Genomic DNA, 19,554 nt, shown 5'->3' on the forward strand with positions numbered 1-19,554 from the left:
CTTCCTGGATAGCCTGTTAGTACAGTAATCTCACAGCAGCCATATTATTGGTCTGATAAAGTAATTAAAAATGCTCCCAAAGGCTCCAACAGCACAAATATGGTCCAGAGGTCCAGTTAAGAGACTCAAATTAGTTGACATAAGGCAGGTTGCAGGTAGAGGCCACGCTTCTAATAATGCAAACTTTAAGCTCTAATGCAAGTTAATAAGGTGACTTACAATAATATTCTCCTCTTGTGCAGTTGTTTGTGTCTCTAACTCCTGATATAAACCCCAGATAAACTGTTAGTCTCCTTCTTCTCCTGTATATAGAACTGTGTCATCTGCGTATAGAGACGCTTTTCTTCTCATTCCTCTCTTTTACTTACTCTTATCTTTATTCCTTAACAAAAGTTTGGTACAGTTGTAATGAAGGGGGAAATTATCTATAGAGACCACAACACTTCTGTATCAGGCTGTAAACATGTTTATTTCTGCTGTAAAGTTTTTAACATTACAGTCTATGGAGACTGACTCACTGCTTTGGCCTCTGCTGGGTGCTAGAGGAACTGCAGGTTTTGGCTTCTATTAAACCAGGGGTGTCCAACTCCAGGCCTCAAAGGCCGGTGTCCAGCAGGTTTTAGATATCACCCTGGGTCAACACACCTGAATCAAATGATTAGTTCATTACCAGGCCTGTGGAGAACTTCAAGACATGTTGAGGAGGTAATTTAGTCATTTAAATCAGCTGTGTTGCATCAAAGACACATCTAAAGTCTGTAGGACACCAGCCCTTGAGGCCTGGAGTTGGACACCCCTGTATTAAACTGTGTTAATGATCAGGTCCTGATGAGTGTTTCTATTGTAAAACTTGTTCTGAACTTCTTACAACTGTAGGCTGATCATAAAAAAGATCAAAATTAAAGTAACACTAAAATTTCTAAATAATACAAATGAACTGAAAGAAGCAAACAGAGTGTAGAAACTAAAACTAAAAACACTGAATCCTCAGAGTTGTGTCAGGACACCAGCTCATCCTTTCATGAGGGGAAAGTGATTCTGAGTAAGTGAATGAATGTGACCCTGTGAATGGCTGCAGACGGACAGCCAACAGGGGGTGGAGCCAGGGGTCGGGAGGCTTCACCCTCAGGCAGCTGCCAGCATTATCATGCAAACCTGCAAAGCTGTGTGGAGGCAGGTGGGGAAGACGGGGGGTGTGTGTGTGTTCTGGATGGGCTTTTTTCAGACTTTTATGGCTCACCTCAGACTTTTTGGCTTGATTAGAGCAGAGTAAATCTTCCCTTTTTTGAATGTAGTCTGGTGAGGGTAAATTTCATAACTCTAAAAACAACCTGAGCCTCACAACTTCTGCAGATTCCTCTTGACTCTATTTTTCCTGCGTGGAAAAGTTCAGCTTGGTGTTTTTTTCTGATGAAATCCAATCTGAGGCCTTTCCTTCATCATGTTTCTGGCCTCTCTCTTACAAGAGTGTTACACTAAAATCTCCACTTTTCTTTATGTAGCCTGGTGAGGCTCAGAGGTCTTTTCATGCGGTGCTTCCTTTCACCGGAATAACAAAAGATGGCTGACAGCTCTCTGCCTCATTCACAGAACAATGAGAACCTTTCCAACGAGCTCTCCAAAGCAGGTTCCCACAGAAGAAGCTGCTGCAACAACCAAACCGAATGAAGCGGAACGCAGAGGTACAAACATCGGGCATCAAACGCCGGGAAGCGAGTTTACGGCTCTCAAGATCTGTAAAAAAACAGAAAGAGACTGAAAATGTTTTTCCCACACTTAAGAAGCTGGAACAGGGACTTGATTGGTTGATTATTTCAAGTACTATAACAAGCCTAATGAGGTAATGTGACCACAATAAGGTAAAATGTCCGACATTTAGGGCTGGGGCTCATTGCTGTAATCAAAAAATGGAGAAGAAACTTCTTATAAGTAAGTATCAACTCCAAAAGCTGCAGTTCCTCTAATGTCCATTAGGGAAGTTTGTCTTAACTCATGTGAAGACGCTCTGGTAAAGAACACGAGGAAGGAAACTAAAAGTTAACTTCTGGAATTAAATTCAACACGTTACTGTAAGTGATGTTTTTCTTGACCTTAAATGTGGACTGAGGGGTTCAGTGAACCTCATTTTCATCGCCTGTCACTAGAAAAGATCCAGAAGGATCTGCAGCTCCATATATATTTTAGATTCAACCAATCAGATGGCCCCATGTGAAACTGTGGACCAATCAATGACAATGCGTCCCTCCGTGGAGGCTTTCTGTTCTCACCGTCTGGATTCTGAAATGACACAGAGCTTCAGGGTGAAGTTGATCATTTTCAGTCCTTCATCAAAAGTGGCGAATCACCTTCTCTTCATCAGCTCACCATAACCATCATCATGTGACTAACAACATGTAAAAGGTCCATCAGCTGATTACTCAATCAAAGCCAACAGGAAGCCTATCTTATTTATAAGACCTTTCAAAGTAAACGTTCCCATTAGTAGGGAGATAAAAACCCAAAGTCGAGCTGTGATAACTGTTATTCTGAAAGAGGGCTGAAGCAGGAAGAACCTTCCATGTTCTACAGAGAGGATGAGGAAGGATGAAGACTGGTCGTGTGTGGTGATTGGCTCTGGATCATTCTGGCACTTGCTCTTTATAAACCTTTGACCTAAAGAAGCCCGTCCAGCCTCTGTTCTGGGTGTCTGAGGTTGTACTCGTTGTTATTCCACTCGGCTGCAGCTGAATCGCATGGGCGACATGGCGGCTCAAAGAAGAAGCTCAGTGTTTGCTCTGCAGATCTAACTCTGATTAAATTCTAATCGGGCCTCTGTTAACCCTCCGCCGCTCTGATTATGCCCTCACATTATTGCCCTCTGTCACATACAGGGATAAACCCTCCAACGTAATCCAAGACGCACATTAAAGTCACGAATGTGTGAATATTCAGAGACCGTGTGGAGCGCCGACTTAAACAGATCTCTGAGTCACAGCCGGCGCCACATGGTTACTGTGGGCTTACAGTCCAGAAGTGACCCCAGAACCATGATGCAGATCTGAGGACGTGATGGCTCACGCATCACCCATAAATCTCACTGATGATGTCACAGCCACAATAATGAGAACAGCTGATTGACATTAAACAATTTCCTAAAAATACAAAAAACCGCTGTTGTTATCTGACCTCTGAACTCCAAGCTCATCCAAACACTAATAGGACCCACAACACGCCCCCTATTCCCACCTCTACACCCGCATGTACAAAAGTCATCCATCCATCCATCCATTCTCTGCCGCTTATCCTTTTCAGGATTGCAGGGGCGCTGGAGCAACAACTCCACCTCATTGTTTTAAAAAACTCTGTGCTTTTCCGCGACATTTCAAAGAGCCGAAAAGTAAATAAACGGCAGACAGAAATCAGGCAGGTCGAATTGTCTTGCTTGAACGCAATACGTGTTTCCTGTATTGCGTTTCAATGTGGATGAACAACTCTGTGAAAACAAATGAAAACAATAGTGTGGACGCGGAGTGTTTTCAGATGTATACACCGTTTTCCATTTTATCCGGGCTAGTGTAGACGTAACCTAACTGCATGTCTTTGGACTGTGGTAGGAAGCCAGAATACATAAGTAACAGCTAAACAGGAAGTTCTCTGAAGTTTTCAGGTGCCAAACTCAACATTTCATCAGGTCGCCTTCATTTTTGGTCAGCTTCATCTGAAGGACCTCTGAGACATAGGTTTCACTGGGGGGCGTGGCCACAGTAGTACAGTGAATTTCAATGTGCCACCTCATGGCTCTTAGCTAACTTAGCTGTTAAAGTTCCTGTCCAGACCTGAAATTACACCTGCACTGAGGAGATTCAGGCTTGTCTCATTCTACAACATGAACAGTGGATGGGTGCAGTGGAGAGATGAACAGTCTTTGTTCATCACGGGCCACATAAAACCTTCCCAAGGCCTTCAGCCCACTGCCACAGTTGATGGCACTGATTTTAAATATGTTTTACTAACAGCTGCAACATATCAGTGATTTCAGCGTCTTCCTTAGGATTGTGGGCAATGTAGTACGCTGCTGTTAAACCTGAAATTTTAGAGACAAAGCAGGAGATTTGGATAAAAACAAATCTGGATTTGGATAAAACATTTATTCTTCAAAGTAAAAGTTCCTCACACGGTTACATTTGTTAAAATGTGCGTCATATTATGTCCAAATAAAAGTCCAAAACTTAAGATGCTGATGTCAGTGAAACAGGAAATGCTTCATAAATTCTTCTTCTTCATACTCTTTACATTCAGCGCCTCGAATCAGAGCAGCTGTCAGAAGACAGGAAATTGGAAGCTTGGAGCATCAGATAGCGCTCAGAGCAGGATATTAACGCCGCATGCGGATAGCGAGGATAACGAGGTGGAGGGGAACCCGTTACACTGTAAACCCACCACGTTACTTCACAACTATCTCGACACTGAACAGGAAATAAAAGTCTGCAGCTTCCAGATGATTTTACAGGGACAGGAAACAGAAACTCGCAGACAGGAAGTCGTCCAGCATCAGCGCAACACTCGCTGGTCCTTCACAACAGGCTGACTTTAACCGTGAAACCGACGGGTGCTTTATAAGTGTCCACAGGTGGCATGTCACAGGGCCATTATCATCTTGCCATCTTCACCCCGGTGAATAGCACTGCATGACAAAAGTGACATCATCATCACTGGTCAGGCACCTCTCTGTTTTTGTAACCTCACTTGTGTTACTGTGCCCACAAAAACGACACACAGCAAGCACAAATGGACGAGTCTGTGTGATGATGTCAACAGCTGATGGACTACACCCACAGGGGGTGCTATAGTAACCTCTGGCTTCAGCAGAAACATCAGGAACATCTGGCTTCACACATGACCACTCAGTCTCTTTACAAAGAACAGACTGAGCATGTGCAGGAGTGCAGTAATAAAGGCATTGCTCCTAATACCTGTAAGTGTAAAGTAGATTTACCCAGATGCACCAGCTAAGAGTGAGTCTGTGTGTGTGTGTGTGTGTGTGTGTGTGTGTGTGTGTGTGTGTGTGTGTGTGTGTGTGATGTGTGCGAGACTGTGTATGTGTCTTTGTGTGAGTCTGTATTTGCGCATGTGTGTCCAGTGTGCCTGTGAGACTGAATGTGATAGTCTGTGTGTATGGGTGTGTGTGTGTGTGAGTCCGTCTGTATTTGTGTGGCGTGCGTGTGAGACTGAGTGTGTGAGTCTGAGTCTATGTGTGTGTGTGATGCTGCAGCCGACTGACCCACTTTCCGCAGACACATCGAGCTGCTGGCTGTCGCGTGTCCGCCGCGCGCGCGCGCGCACACACACACACACACACACACCTCCCTCCTTCCCTTCCCCGGTTCCTGCGGTCGAACAAAGCCGCTGCGGCCGGAAGTGCGGCTCCTTACCTGGGTGAAGCAGAGCAGGTGGAGCGCGAGGAACAACGGGTGCAGCATGGTGCGCGTGTCCCGGTCAGCGCGCGCGATCCCTGGCCTTCTTCCTCTCAATCTGCTGCGCATCCAAACAATGGCGCCTCCTCCTCCTCCTCCCGCTGCTGCATCGGAGCGCGAGCCGCGCCACGCGCACAGGTCTGTGTCCGCTCCGCTTCTCTGAGCGCGCACCGCCTTCACCATCAGAACCGCGGGAAGCAGCACCGGACCGGCCCACACTCACAGACAGGCCGGGCAGCGGGGTCCATGCCGCAGCCCGCAGACGCCAGCAGGTCGGTGACGGTGTCGGTGATGGAGCTGCTGCTGCTGCTGCGCGCCGACGCCCCGCCCTGCGCCCCGCAGCCGCTCCTCCTCCTCTTCATCAGCTCCCTCTGAGAGGCGCTCAGACTGAAATTACTCACGACATCCTGTCTCCAAACTTTATTTCACCGCAAACATAAAAAACACAAGGAAGAAAACACAACCGTCACGTGACGTCACATCACACATTAAAATCACATCGCTCTGCTGCTCACTGACGCAGTGATCACTCTTCACTGCATCAGAGCTCAGAGTAACTGTAACTCAGAGTAACAATAACTCACAGTAAGTAACTGTAACTGAGATTAAGCAACTGTAACTCAAGAGTAACTGTAACTTAAAGTAAAGAGCCAGCATGTCTGGCTGTCTCTGTACTCAACAATGAGATCTCAGTAAAAATAATGATTCCAAAACAGATTTGTTTTTCTGTTTTTAAATGGAGACAGAAATGAACAGCCCCTGAACAGGAAGCGGTCTCCACATGGAAGCCAGGCGTCCTCACACAAACCACTGTGCAAGCACAGAGACAAAAACATGTCTGCCATTAGAAGCTGGAGAACATCTCTCACGCATGACCCCATGCCCGTTTTTAACGACCAATGTTCCCTCTAATTTTTCATGTGTCTGAGCGAACACACAAACTCCCTGAGCGGTCCCTTGAAGCACTGTGAGCAACATCAGACGTGTGCACTGTGGTCACGCCAGCATCGAATCCATCCAAGTTACATGGTTTATTAAAATAATCAAATTACAGCGTTTACATTTATGTTAGACTACTTTTAATTAACTGCTTTAGCCCACTTACAATAAAAATGTAAAAGAAATCTTGTTCATGACCTGTGTAGTATGTTAACACTATTGGAAGTAAAAATAACTTTAACTCCAATTTTGAAAACACAACTTTCTTTTTTTTATATATATATAAAGCTCTGACTTGTATTATGAGTCTGTGGTCTGGGAGAGAGTCCTGTAACTCTCTGTCTGCGAAATACAGTAAATAATGACCAATGTTGGGCAATTAATTATATAGTTACTTCTTCAAAAAAGTAACTTAGTTATGCAAACAACAACGTTTGTTGCAGCTGTTTACCTAAAAATGCAGCTAAGGCGTTTTTTTAAATAAACATTTCAAACTATTTACAGAAAAATCAGCTGTTCTGCATCAAATTTGATGTCACACAAATTATTTGTGCCACTCCAAAAAGTAATTTCTGTCCACTATGAGATAAAGGAGAACAGCCTGATACCTGCAGGCCTGACAACAGGAGATGTATCACTCCTGTAACACCTGTAACATTCAGTAGTCGCCTCATTGTTCTGACACACACAACAAAACTATTGACTACACTACACACTAACACAAGATTTGCGCTAAACGTAGCAAATCTCTCACATCTCAAAACACTGCCTTCACTCCTAAAACTTCCCCCCTCCCTAAACAACTAAATGCCATGTTGCCATCTCATTCTTTGATTGGTTGACATGGTACATTTTTCCACCAATAGGAAAGGGTGGGGTTTTTTTGGTTTCATCTTTCCTCACAGGCGGAGAGGGCTTTCGAGCGTTTTCCTTATAAAACGCCGTTTTTACCATTTCTTCGCAGTAAATATAAACAACAATAGTGCTCAGGAAGAAAACCAAACATTGCAAATATTTTTATCATAACTCTGGTTTTCGTGGCCTATCAACACAATTTAAAAACTGGTATAAAGTCCACACTTTTTCCGCCAATTGTTCCATCTGTCCTGGTCACATCTCCAATGGTTGTCCACGTTGTCATTAAGGCGGTTTCACTCCACATCAGCCACACTGCTTTTCTAGCTAAAACACCGGTGTTGGCACATAAGGATGCTGTCATAGCCTGTCAACAATGTTGATTAGCTGCGCATATACAAATGTGAATCGCATTATTGGCTGGACTATTGGATAAGGTGGCATCGTTCTAATCCCATATGGGAGCAGCCAGTCACTTACTGACTAACACTGCAAATCAGAATTGTTAAAGTTTTAATTTTAATTTCAATTCAGGTTTGATTTTTTTTTCTGTGCGCAGAGACCGTGCCAGCAGTGCGCAATTGCACACGCGCGCAGCTTAGAGGGAACATAACGACCAACACTGTGAGAGCTTCCAATATAAACACAAGATCATGATGAAAAATAACTGTTACCTACCAAAGACCCATCACAAAATACGTCCTCCCCTCAATGGCGTGTCCAGCGGGGTGGCCTGGGGGGGCACAGGCCACCCCCCAAACCAGACTGGCCACCCCAGGTGCCACCCCAAAGGCAAAACAATAAAATTCAATCAAATATCAAATGTCCGATTATGTTTTCACGGTGACGCTCAGATATCCGAGTGTAAGTGAATGCAGCATCGCTTCTGCGCTATGCGCATCACGTTAGCAAAGGTAGGAGAGCCAAGCGTGAAAGATGGCGCTGCAGGAAACAATTTTTCGGTGAAAGAAAATGAGGACAGAATAAATGTCCCGGTAAGTAATATCAAGTTTGTTGAGTTTAGTAAACTTCGGTGAAATTAGAATACCAAGGAAAAAAATAACACTTAAAGAATTATTGCAGCTGTGGAATATTTCAGACAGTATGCTACTGAGGGCAGCTAACATAAGAGTTATGCGTTATAAGATATAATCTAAGTCGTAACATTGCTGTATGGAGCTGCAGATTTGGTTGCAGGTTAACATAGCTGGACTGGCCATCGGGCATACCGGGCATATCCCCAGTGACTTATTTTTTTTGTAATGGCATGAACAATGAGAGGTGGTGGATTGGCCAGATGCAGGTCGATGTGTAGAAATAACTCCGTTGTTTGGTGGTGGCTATGACGGGGCTTCCACAGAGGCAACAGGTGGATGAGGGAAGGGGAGGCAGGAGGAGAGACCCGAAGCAGCCACCAGTCCGAGTGTCAGGTGAACTGAACTTCAGGTAAGAAGTTATGACCTGCAGTCTATCTGGGTCAGATATAAACCAAGTTTAGGTGGAGTTTATTTTCATGTTGCTGACTTTTTACTGTCAGTTGCAATAACTCATACTGCGTTCTAGCCAGTTTGACGGAGTTTTTATACAGCTGGGTGGGTGCTATGATGTTACTGATAGTGAACTTTATTTTATTCATAAGGTTAGTAGAGTTGCCAACGGCTCCTTAAAAAAATGGAATGGTCCCTCATTCAGAGAAAATATTACACGTTTCGTATTGAGCTGAGAAGAGACGCAGTTTGTCCCGGACTTTAGCTAGAATGGAAAAAAGACACAAAGCTGGATTTATTCTGTCTTTATGCTGTCAGCTGCCTCTTCTCTCATTCTCTCCCCCTCCCTCTCCTGTTGCTACTTCAATCATGAAACTGATCAATGATCAGCTGATCGGCTTTTCTCTCTTGTTTATCGCCCACTTTGCGCCAGAAAGAGGAAACCAGCAGATGTTGCGCTAAACAACAGCAGCACGTTTAAGCTTGATCGGCTGTTGTTAGAATGTATTTAATATTAATTTCTAGTATCAGCTGATGTTTGCTGGAGCCACAGCTGTAAAGCTGCTGGTCATGATGTCGGTTTAGATATGTGGTGAGAGGGAAACATGAAGATGAAACCAGGAGATGTCCTTACTGAACCATCAGAGCTGAACAGGTGATGGAGAAACAGGTTTACCTTTTAGGTGACATGAATGAGTTGAAGGGAAGTTATGAACTGTTTCTGAGAGACAAATAACACCAGGATCCTTTTTTATGTAGCAGACAGCTGGTAACTGTGCAGGGGCGGGTCTAGCAAAGTTTTGCCAGGGGGCCAGGTAGGGCATTAACAGGGAAAGGTGGGCACAAAGAAATACTTTTCTTTCTTATTCTCATTTAAAATACCTAGTTTTTATTAAATAATTATCTAAATCTTACAACCAAAGTTTTTATCTGACGTAAAATGTATAGAAATCATACATATACCAACAAGACTGTACATCACTGTCACAACAGGGTTTGTTTTCAGTCAAAGTCTTTATGGCTTTACTACCTGGTGGGTCGGTCTGTAGTAAAAATGCCCAATTTTTTTGTCCCAGTCCAGCCCTGCAGGTTAATACTGGCAGTGTCACCATGCCAGCTGACTGTATTTTATCATCAGCCAGTGTTGTTCTTTATCAATATTACCAAAGTTTACCATAAGGCAGCATAGAAAGTATTTACTTGCTTTCAGGTTTCATTCAAATGTTAGTCTTTTCAGTTGTTTCCCCACTTTTTTCCTGTTTCAAAATCAAACACCAGTTTGTGAGAAGATTATCTTCTTTTTTTAACAGGCAGATAAAGTTTTGCATTGGCATTGGCTAATTTGTCAATTGTTTGTTACAAATGTTCGTATTTTAATTTTCAAAAATGTTTTTGCCCAAAACATATGTGCACTATATGTCAGTAAAAATACTATGCAAATATTGCTGACCTTGACTGCTGAGTAAACACTGACAAAGCACTGATTGTATCTCTTGTACTTTATCAACGCAGTATCTAAAAACTTTGCACCGTAGTGGTTAAAATCTCATTCTAATAAGAGTTAAAAGTGCATTTGGTTATTAGGTTTATAGGATTATTGAATTATGGTTAAGGGTTGGTAGAATTTTTTTTTAAAACATTATCTGCCAATTAAATCTGCCACCCTTCTCCAAATCTGTGCCCCTACCTGGCCCCCCCAACAAAAATTTTCTAGACACGCCACTGCCTCCCCTAAGAGTTCTGTGGATGTCCACAAACTGACCACACTGTCAGGTGAAACGTGTGATACCAGAGGAGCTCCACAGCGCCCTCTTGTGTGGCAGTAACAAACAACGTGACAACCAGCCGTGGTGTACACTAATAAAGCCTAGCTGGATAAATGCTTTAAGGGCAGCGTCCTTAGAACCAGAGACAGCGAAGACTGATGAGAAATCCAGGTTATGACAGCAACTGTGGGGGAAAGTTCAGCTGATCACGTGTGTCCTGTTCCTGAGGAGGCTGCAGACCAAGCCAAACACTGTGTTTATCACACAGTCTCATTTGGGATCTCGGTGACGTCATAGAGGCTGCCGAGGCGCCATTTTAGTAGGCCAAACAAAGGGCAAAAGGAGCGAAAGCATGAGTAATGGTTCATCCTTGCTGTGTTGTCAGTTGTAATGTTAGATCGCACGATCGGGAAGGGAATAAGCTGGAAAATGGGCTCTATTTTTATTCTTTCCCCATCTGGAAGCAATGTGAGGGAGCTCATGTATCGGACGTTACCAAAAGAAGGCGTCTAGCCTGGATAGCAGCTGTGAGACAAGCTGCTATCCAGTTCTCTACCATCCACAGATATCTGTTGGTGCTCCAGACATTTTCATTCGGGTAAGTTCTACATAATTTCATATCACTCTTTCTAGCCTATTAGTTTTATTTTCAATGCGCTCTGAGGTCATAGCAAATTAGAACAAACATCCTAATGAGTGATTTTGTAGATTTACGTTCTATTTATAGAGTTGCTAATTTTTTTTTCATTATGCAGGCAAACCAGCCGAAGGAATGAATGAAACAAATCCTGATGGGTTCCAACGCTACACATGGGGCACTACGAAATCCCTGCTTCAAACTACATGCTGCATCAACACGCCTCGGGAGTGAGAACGGCCTGGCTACACACCACCCTGCCAATCAGATAACTTCTTCCATGTGTGGGTGAAGAGCCGACCCTCCTGGATAAGATGGTGAAGGTTTGCTGCATTTTGGTGAACATGTGCCCCAGTGTGTTAGTAAAACCAGGGAAAATGCTCTTGTTAAATACTCTTAAAAGTCTTGTGCTGTTTATGTAGTGATAAGTTTTCAAAAGAGACAGTAAATTACAGAATGCTAGTAGTGGGTGATATTATTTAAATGCTGTCATGATTTTATGTAAACATTTTGTCATTTGTAAACTATACATGACATTGATTCTACTGATGTGATGTTCTACAAAGTGGTTTTAATTTAAAATAAAAGAGGCAAACATTAGTTTGTTTCTTTATTCAACTTTTGAACAGAGGTACTTAGTAAGAACATGTTCAGTAAATGCAAGTTATTTACATGGCAGTGCACTTCAGGCATAAATGTAGACCCCCTAAATACAACATGATGGGTTATTCAGAACAGAACTATGCTTGGAGAAATATTTTCCCATCAGTTCAGACAACTCCTCCACGGTAGCAGGTGGAACTTCTTTTACCTGTCACTACGGATGGTTTGTTTATGTTTTGATCAAGAGCCTTTTTTGGGGCAGCTGAAGAGGAGAAGTCTATCTTATGTCCAACCACTGGCTGTATCTTGGTCATATTACCCAGCAAAACCCAGTATGCAGGTTCATCTGTAACAGTCCTTGTGCCACGGATCTGCACTGTTGCTTCTACATTAAACAGAAGAGCAGCGACATGGCTGCAGGTCTCTGCGACTCCGGCCATACAGGTGCAGTGGGCGGCTTCAACCTTCCCTGTGATGCTCACAGTGACCCATGGCTGCAATGCTGGATCATTCAGTCTTTGAGAGTGCAGTACCTGAAACACACACAGGCAAAGTTAATTTAAAGACAAGAACTATGAGCCAAGGCCGACATAAATGTGTTTAATCTACTTTATCATAAATGTAAAAGTGTTTAGAAAGTTGGCACATACATGTAATTTTTTATCTTTTTATGCATCCATCTAAAGAACGCTGCATGTTATATTCTAAATCTGCCTGGGTTTTTTTTGTTTTGTTTTTTTAATCTGCCAGCAAAAAATTTACCTAAAGTATGTAATGCAAGGATGTAAACACTTTCAAGAGGGAGAAAGCATAAAGTTCGATTTTAAGTGACAATTATGAATCACCTAACATGATAAGGAGATTCTGCAGGTCATGAATCAATGTATAAAACTAAAATAGAATGCGTAGAAGATGTGTAATAAGGATTATTTATAATAAATATGAATTAATTAGTGCAATTTCTTTAACCATAGAGAATGACTAAATCCTTCAGGACAATGTCACATCAATGCACTGAACTCACTATGTTATCCCTCTAACAGCCTCCACATGTTCTCACTGTAATTCTCCCTCATGAATGAATTTATGCTGCACTAATCTGAATGTTCGGGAGGAAATCAAACGCATTTTACTCGCAGCACTCAAGCTGACTTACCTTTGTTTGAATGATGACGTATTCACGACGTGCAGGCTTAAAAATAGTCAAATCTTGTACCCAACCGTTGGTGAATTGGATGTGCGCTTCCAGACATTTATAATTGCGAAATTGGTTCGCTGTGTACGCGCTGACTCCACAGGTACGAAAATATATCAGGCTACGTCAAAAGCGGTTGGTCTTCAGGGTTTCTACTCCACTGCCGTTATTTCATACGGGTCCACATTTCCAATGCACGCTATTTTTTGCAAGTACCGTCTCTTTGCATCCGGACCCAGTCTGTCTCTATACCGTTATTTTTCTTTTGACCTGCTTTTAGGTATGGTTCATAGCAATCTTTCTTCCAACACAGGCTGTATCCCAATTCAGAGTCTGCAGCCTTAAAGTACGCAGCCTCAACGATCTTCGAGGGCCGCGTACTTAAAGACCGCTAAGGCCGGAAGTGTGAGGCTTGTGAAATGGGACGGTCTAGCCTCAGTTGCGCTGCCCAGGTTGCCTAGCAACCATGATACTAACAGCTGGAAACGTTTCATATAGCTTTGTTTGACAGAAATGAAGTAGAAAATCTTTTGTTCATTTGTTTGTTTGTTTCTACATGAGCTTTGATCATTCTCTGTAAGATTAAGGTCAGCTATTGAACGGTGTATATTTTAAAGTAAAAGCTTTAAAACCAAGTTAGTACAAACATCACTAATGTCACATAACTTTGCCGACATGTGGCCAACAGTAATGTTTTAATGTTCTTCGTTATTAAACATTTGCACATAAATAAGTGACATGGTAAATGGCCTGTATTTATATAGCGCTTTACTAGTCCCCAAGGACCCCAAAGTGCTTTAAATATCCAGTCATCCACACATTCACACACTGGTGATGGCAACCTACAGTGTAGCCACAGCCACCCTGGGGCGCACTGACAGAGGCGAGGCTGCCGGACACTGGCGCCACCGGGCCCCTCTGACCACCACCAGTAGGCAACGGGTGAAGTGTCTTGCCCAAGGACACAACGACCGAGACTGTCCAAGCCGGGGCTCGAACCGGCAACCTTCCGATTACAAGGCGAACTCCCAACTCTTGAGCCACGATCTCCCCTCCTAATATTCAGTACTTAAAGTTTACTCTTCTTGTTTTTCGGCAAAATTATCCACACCCACCTCCGCGCTATGCATTGTGGGATATGTTGGGCCACGAAGTCTACACCGCCACATCCTTAAAATTCAGGGAAATGAAGGTCGCATTTGAGGGCCGCATTTCGAGCAGCCTTTGAATTGGGACAGCCTTCGTCGCATCGCTGTGACGTAATCGGCCTTAAAATGCGGCCTGTCACTACCCGATCCGTACCGGAAACCCGATCGGTATCCCGCATGCGCAAATCTTACGTCACTTCCTCTCTTTGCCAACATTGCGACATTCAATATATTTGAATGATACGGTTAGCGCCCAGTTAGCTCCTAGCATTTCTCAACAGCTCTGCCTCCTTTTCGACTGCCCGGGACATTTAAACAATGGATAATCCGTATACAAAGAAATTCATGCTTTTCTCCTCAACAGAGAGCGTCCCCCGATTGAGCAACAGCGCCGTAAAATAAGAAGAATGGCGCCTAATTACAGAGTTAATAATGCAGACTTTGTAATATCTCACGTGTAGATTCATCAGCCAGATTAAGTGTTTACTGACGATTGACAGTGATAGCGCACATCATCATCACTATTCCAACAATCCTCTCCTCACAGACAAGCATAAACACACTCGACTATCGCTAAATCAGATTTAACACACGTTTGTAATGACGATAATTCAGTTTATAATAGGGTTTATTCGCTCGGTCAGCAGGTGGCGGTATCCTCGTACACTGGGGAGTAAACTGCCATCAAATGAACTGAAGAAGAAGAAAACATCTGCACATGCGCGGTACGGATCGGGTAGACCCGATTTTTTTTTTTTTTTTTTTTTTTTTAAATACTTTAATTAAATTTATGCACATATTACAATCTCTCGTTGGGAGACAACATTTGTGCAACAACATCTTGAAAAGGTTGAATAAGAAATCAAACAAAAAAAACAAAACAAACAAAAAAAACAAAACAAAAAAAAAACACATATATACATATACATAAATATATGAAGGCCATTTTTATGACATATAACAGTTTCCTTTCTGCGGGTAGACCCGATTTGTACGTCAGACTTTACACATGCGCAGTAAGGATCGGAGAGTCCTGATCCGTAACTTTCTTTTTATTTTTCGTTTTTGTCTACATTGTACTGAAATGCTTCATTATTGCAAACATTTTAAGATATACTTGTTATTCTTAACATCTTAACAGATACTCTGACCCATAACTATCGTAAAACGCTACGACCGGAAGTAGAAACCTTTCGCGCATGCGGGGTACCGATCGGGTTTCCGGTACGGATCGGGTAGTGACACGGCCTTTAAGGCTGCAGACCCTGAATTGGGATACAGCCACAGTGTTTTGATTCGTGACCTGCTAAAATGGTGGCGTGCTCCCACAATGCATTGCGGCGTGATGCCAACTCCAAAGCCCTATATGTGAGGGAAAGTTAAAAAAAACAACAAATTATGTTTTATGTTACATAAAATTGATTAGTGGATCACTTAACAAAAAGGCTATGAAAACTATTACTATTTGTAGTAATTACAAATTATTTGAATGTTTGTAATTCTTTGTATTACACCCCCTGGCATATGTTAATTTTGTTCTGGTTGTATACATGTTCTGTTTTCTGTTTCTTAATAAAGTTTAATATTTTAAAAAAAAGGAAAGTAAAAAAAACAGCTCTTACTTTCAGATCAACTGGACTTTGATCAGCTGTTTGTGTCACTGCTGTTTCCTTCTCCATGCCGCTGAAGCGACTGAAAATAATTTTTATTTTGAAAGGGAGAACTTCTTTTTCCAAAAGTTGCAAACAGTCATTATGATCCTGAAACAGCAACGGGAACTGGAAGCTTTGTCTGCTTCAGGTGAAAGTCTGCCTTCACGACCTGAAGATGCATCATGAGCCTGCTCCACCCCCTGCTGGTGGAAACCACACATTACCAGACTGCTGCTTCATCTGCTGTCACCACATCCGATAAACATCTAGAAAACATCCAACAAACATTCAGCAAACATCCAGAAAACATGACCACAGCCTCAATGACTACAGACCTCACATATGTAGTCCTGCAGTGTTTCGTGCAGATAGTGTCTCAGCACATCAGAGACTGCCTACCTCCTCCATTGACCCCCACCAGTTTGCATCAAGAGCAAATCAGTCCACAGCAGAAGCCATCACCATCACCCTTCACAGAGCGCTGAGCCATCTGGAGACTAAGAAGAGCTAGTGAGGATGCTCTTGGTGGACCACAGCTCAGTGTTCAATACCATAATCCCAGACATCCTCACCTTCAGATCCCCTGTGCCATCTACTCCTGGATTAAAGACTTCCTACCAAACCAGCCTTAATCAGTCTGACTCAGCCCCCACCTCACCCTCCAACTCAGCACCGCACCCCTACTGTACACCCTGTACACCTATGACTAAACACAACCCACCCAACCAATGTCACCGTCAAGAATGCCAATGACACCACCGTGGTTGGGCTCATCTCTGGAGGAGATGAGACAGCATACAGTATAAATACAGTGAAGCTGAACATCTTTAAAACAAAAGAACTCATAATGGACTTCAGGAGGCACAGACAGGTGCCTTCTCAATATAAATGGAGAAGGGTGGACTCTGTCTCCACCTTTAGGTTTCTGGGCACTCACATCACCTGGACCCACAACACCATTGCCCTGGTAAAGAAGGCCCGGCTGTGTCTGCACTTTCTCTGTTCTGAGGAAGAATAACCAGGACCAGAAGCTGCTGCTGGCCTTCTACTGCTCCTCAGTGGAGAGTGTGCCCTCCTCCTGCCTGGGTGTTCGGTACCCAGGAGCCACTACTGAGAACAGGAAGGCTGCACAGAGGGTTATTAACACCGTTCAAAAAATCATTGGCTGCCCTCTGCCACCCCTGCAGGCCATCGCCAGATCCTCCTGTCTCAGGTAAACCAGGGCCGTCACAGGTGTCTCTTCACACCCTGCCGGTTTCACGCTGCCCTCTGTTCACAGGTTCCCCATCAGATTCACTAACAGCTTCTTCCCCTTGGCCATTCAGATGGTTAGCAAACACTATCCCCCCACACCCCACCCACAAATATGAACCATGGTCTGAGTAACCCCCATCACTCAGGTCACTCACACACAGGCTCTATTCAGACAAAGTTTTTTGCACTACTTTCAAGCACTTTGTTCTCTAATGTGTGCCTTTCTATTGTTCTGTAAATATTCCTCATGTCCACTATTTCTATTTTATTCCCGCACAGTTGGTGTGGAGCACCCATAATTTCGTTATACATGTACAATGATAATAAATAATAATAATAATAATACATTTTATTTATAGGCGCCTTTCAGACCCTCAAGGTCACCTTACAAGAACACGTGAACAATAGCATAAAAAACATTTTAAAAAAAATTATGTATATATATTAAACATGGTAAAATAAAATTTAGACATAAACAGTCATAAAAGTATAAAGACAAGTATAAAAACTGAGCAAGGTAAAAATGGACTAAGACAGATCAGGTGTATGCAATTCTAAATAGATGAGTTTTGATACGTGATTTAAAAGTGAGACAGTGTGTGGTCCGGAGAACAAGTGGAAGTGCATTCCAAAGTCTCGGGGCAGAACAACTAAAGGCTCTGAGTCCAATGTTAGTCAGGCGAGCAGGTGGAAGAGACAGAAGGGAAGCTGAAGAAGAGCGGAGTGTACAAAGGGATAAGTATGTATGGAGAAGATCGGATAGATATGGAGGAGCAAAGTTATGAAGCGCTTTGAAAGTGAGAAGCAGGATCTTGAAATTGACCCAGAGGTGAACTGGAAGCCAATGGAGCTGTTTAAGAACAGGTGTTATATGTTCAGTGGATCTAGTTCTGGAAATAATACGAGCAGCTGTATTTTGAACTAACTACAATTTATGGAGGGATTTGTGAGGTAGACCATAGAGAAGAGAATTACAGTAATCTAAACGAGATGTGACAAGAGCATTGACAAGCATGGCGGTACTGTTTGGAGTGAGTGAGGGAGGAAGACGGTTAATATTACGGAGATGAAAGTAGGAAGACTGAGTGATATTATTTATATGTGCTGTGAAGGACAGAGTGCTATCGAGGATGACACCAAAACTCTTAACCTGAGGGGAGGGTGTGACATCAGAGTTATCAATGGATACCGAAAGACTGGTTGGAACTGTAGTCAGTTTTGATCTGGTGCCTATTAAAATGAATTCTGTTTTATTGCCATTAAGTTTAAGAAAGTTGTGAGTAAACCAGACCTTGATTTCACTTAAACAGTCAGAAATGGATGTGGGTGGGCGCGTAGCTGTGGGTTTGGAGGATAGGTAGAGCTGGGTGTCATCTGTGTAGCAGTGAGACTGGATGTTATGCTTCCTAAAAATATTACCTAGAGGTAGGAGATAGATGATAAAAAGTAAAGGACCCAGGACAGAGCCTTGGGGTACACCGGAATTAACTGGAGTAGATACTGATCTGTGAGGGAGTAATTGAACAAACTGTGAGCGGCCAGAGAGATAAGAGGTAAACCAGGCAAGTACTGTACCACTGATGCCAACAGATGCTAATCTGTGAAGGAGGATGCGGTGGGAGATAGTATCAAAAGCTGCTATGAGGTCAAGGAGAATGAGGATGGAGATAAGTCCTGAGTCAGCTGCAAGCAGAAGATCATTGGTGATTTTTACTAGAGCTGTTTCTGTACTGTGACATGAACGGAAGCCGGACTGAAACTGTTCGTACAAGTTATTTTCAGTGAGATGACAATGAACCTGTGCAGCCACTATCTAGAATAAAGGGCTATTCTATTCTATTCTATTCTATTCTATTCAGACACCTAGAATTCTGACTTTATTTCCTAGATTTCTTATGTATTTTTCTGAAAATCCTACAAATATATGATTTTGTTGTGAGATGTTTAACTATTAACTCTCACACGCATTTGAAACATTTTAACTTTAATTAAAGTTTTCAATCTGAAAATTTCCACTGCTTGGTGAAAATACTGAGCTTAAACCCATGTAAACATTCCTCAGAACCACCAGTTCAAAGGTTAAAGGTTAACCCGGGATCTGGTTTCACTTTTTAAAGTCTTTTAAAAACTGTTAGAAAAAGCAAATTCAGTAACTGAAGAAATGTGAACTTTTCGTGGTTTCAACCACTTTTTTCAGACGGTCACTGTGGAAACAAAGTTCAACTCTTCAGTCCACCTTAAAAACTCAGAAAGCCGTCCCTCTGCAGGCTGTTGAGGAATTAATGAACAGCTTCCTGTGTGTGTCACAATGTTTTATTACACGCCTTTTAGAGTGTATTACTGTGTTAGTGTGTGTGGCTGAGTCACACTGTTTTATTACATGTGTGTATTAAAGAGTGTGTTACTGTGTGTGTGTGCACGCGCCTGTGTTTGGAGGCACAAAGGGCTCTCTGAAGGTTTTCCTCGGACTAAAATATTTGGTTTTCTTGAAACAAATCTGGGTCGTCTTCCAGGAAGGAGGTGGTGGTGGAGGAAGAAACACAAACACTGCACACACAGTTTTTA

The 19,554-nt window shown here is 42.9% G+C and overlaps 1 protein-coding gene across 3 annotated transcripts in view; it reads right to left on the reverse strand.

The window, feature by feature from the left end:
- ptpro (protein tyrosine phosphatase receptor type O) overlaps positions 1 to 5,867 on the reverse strand; it is a 42,429-nt gene extending 36,562 nt beyond the window's left edge. For 2 of the 3 annotated variants that reach the window (XM_085436039.1, XM_085436038.1), the window contains exon 1: positions 5,412 to 5,867. In XM_085436039.1, coding sequence (XP_085292165.1) covers positions 5,412 to 5,636 — 225 coding nt within the window. In that variant the 5' untranslated portion in view covers positions 5,637 to 5,867. The remainder of the gene's footprint in view (positions 1 to 5,411) is intronic. The other variant, XM_085436037.1, reaches the window with a different exon arrangement.
- Between the last annotated feature and the right edge of the window lie 13,687 nt (positions 5,868 to 19,554).

The sequence above is a fragment of the Copadichromis virginalis genome, linkage group LG17 (assembly GCF_057382275.1).
Source record: "Copadichromis virginalis isolate Kocher_CV1m ecotype Utaka linkage group LG17, C_Virginalis_male_GT1.1, whole genome shotgun sequence".
In the NCBI taxonomy this organism is placed as follows: domain Eukaryota; kingdom Metazoa; phylum Chordata; class Actinopteri; order Cichliformes; family Cichlidae; genus Copadichromis; species Copadichromis virginalis.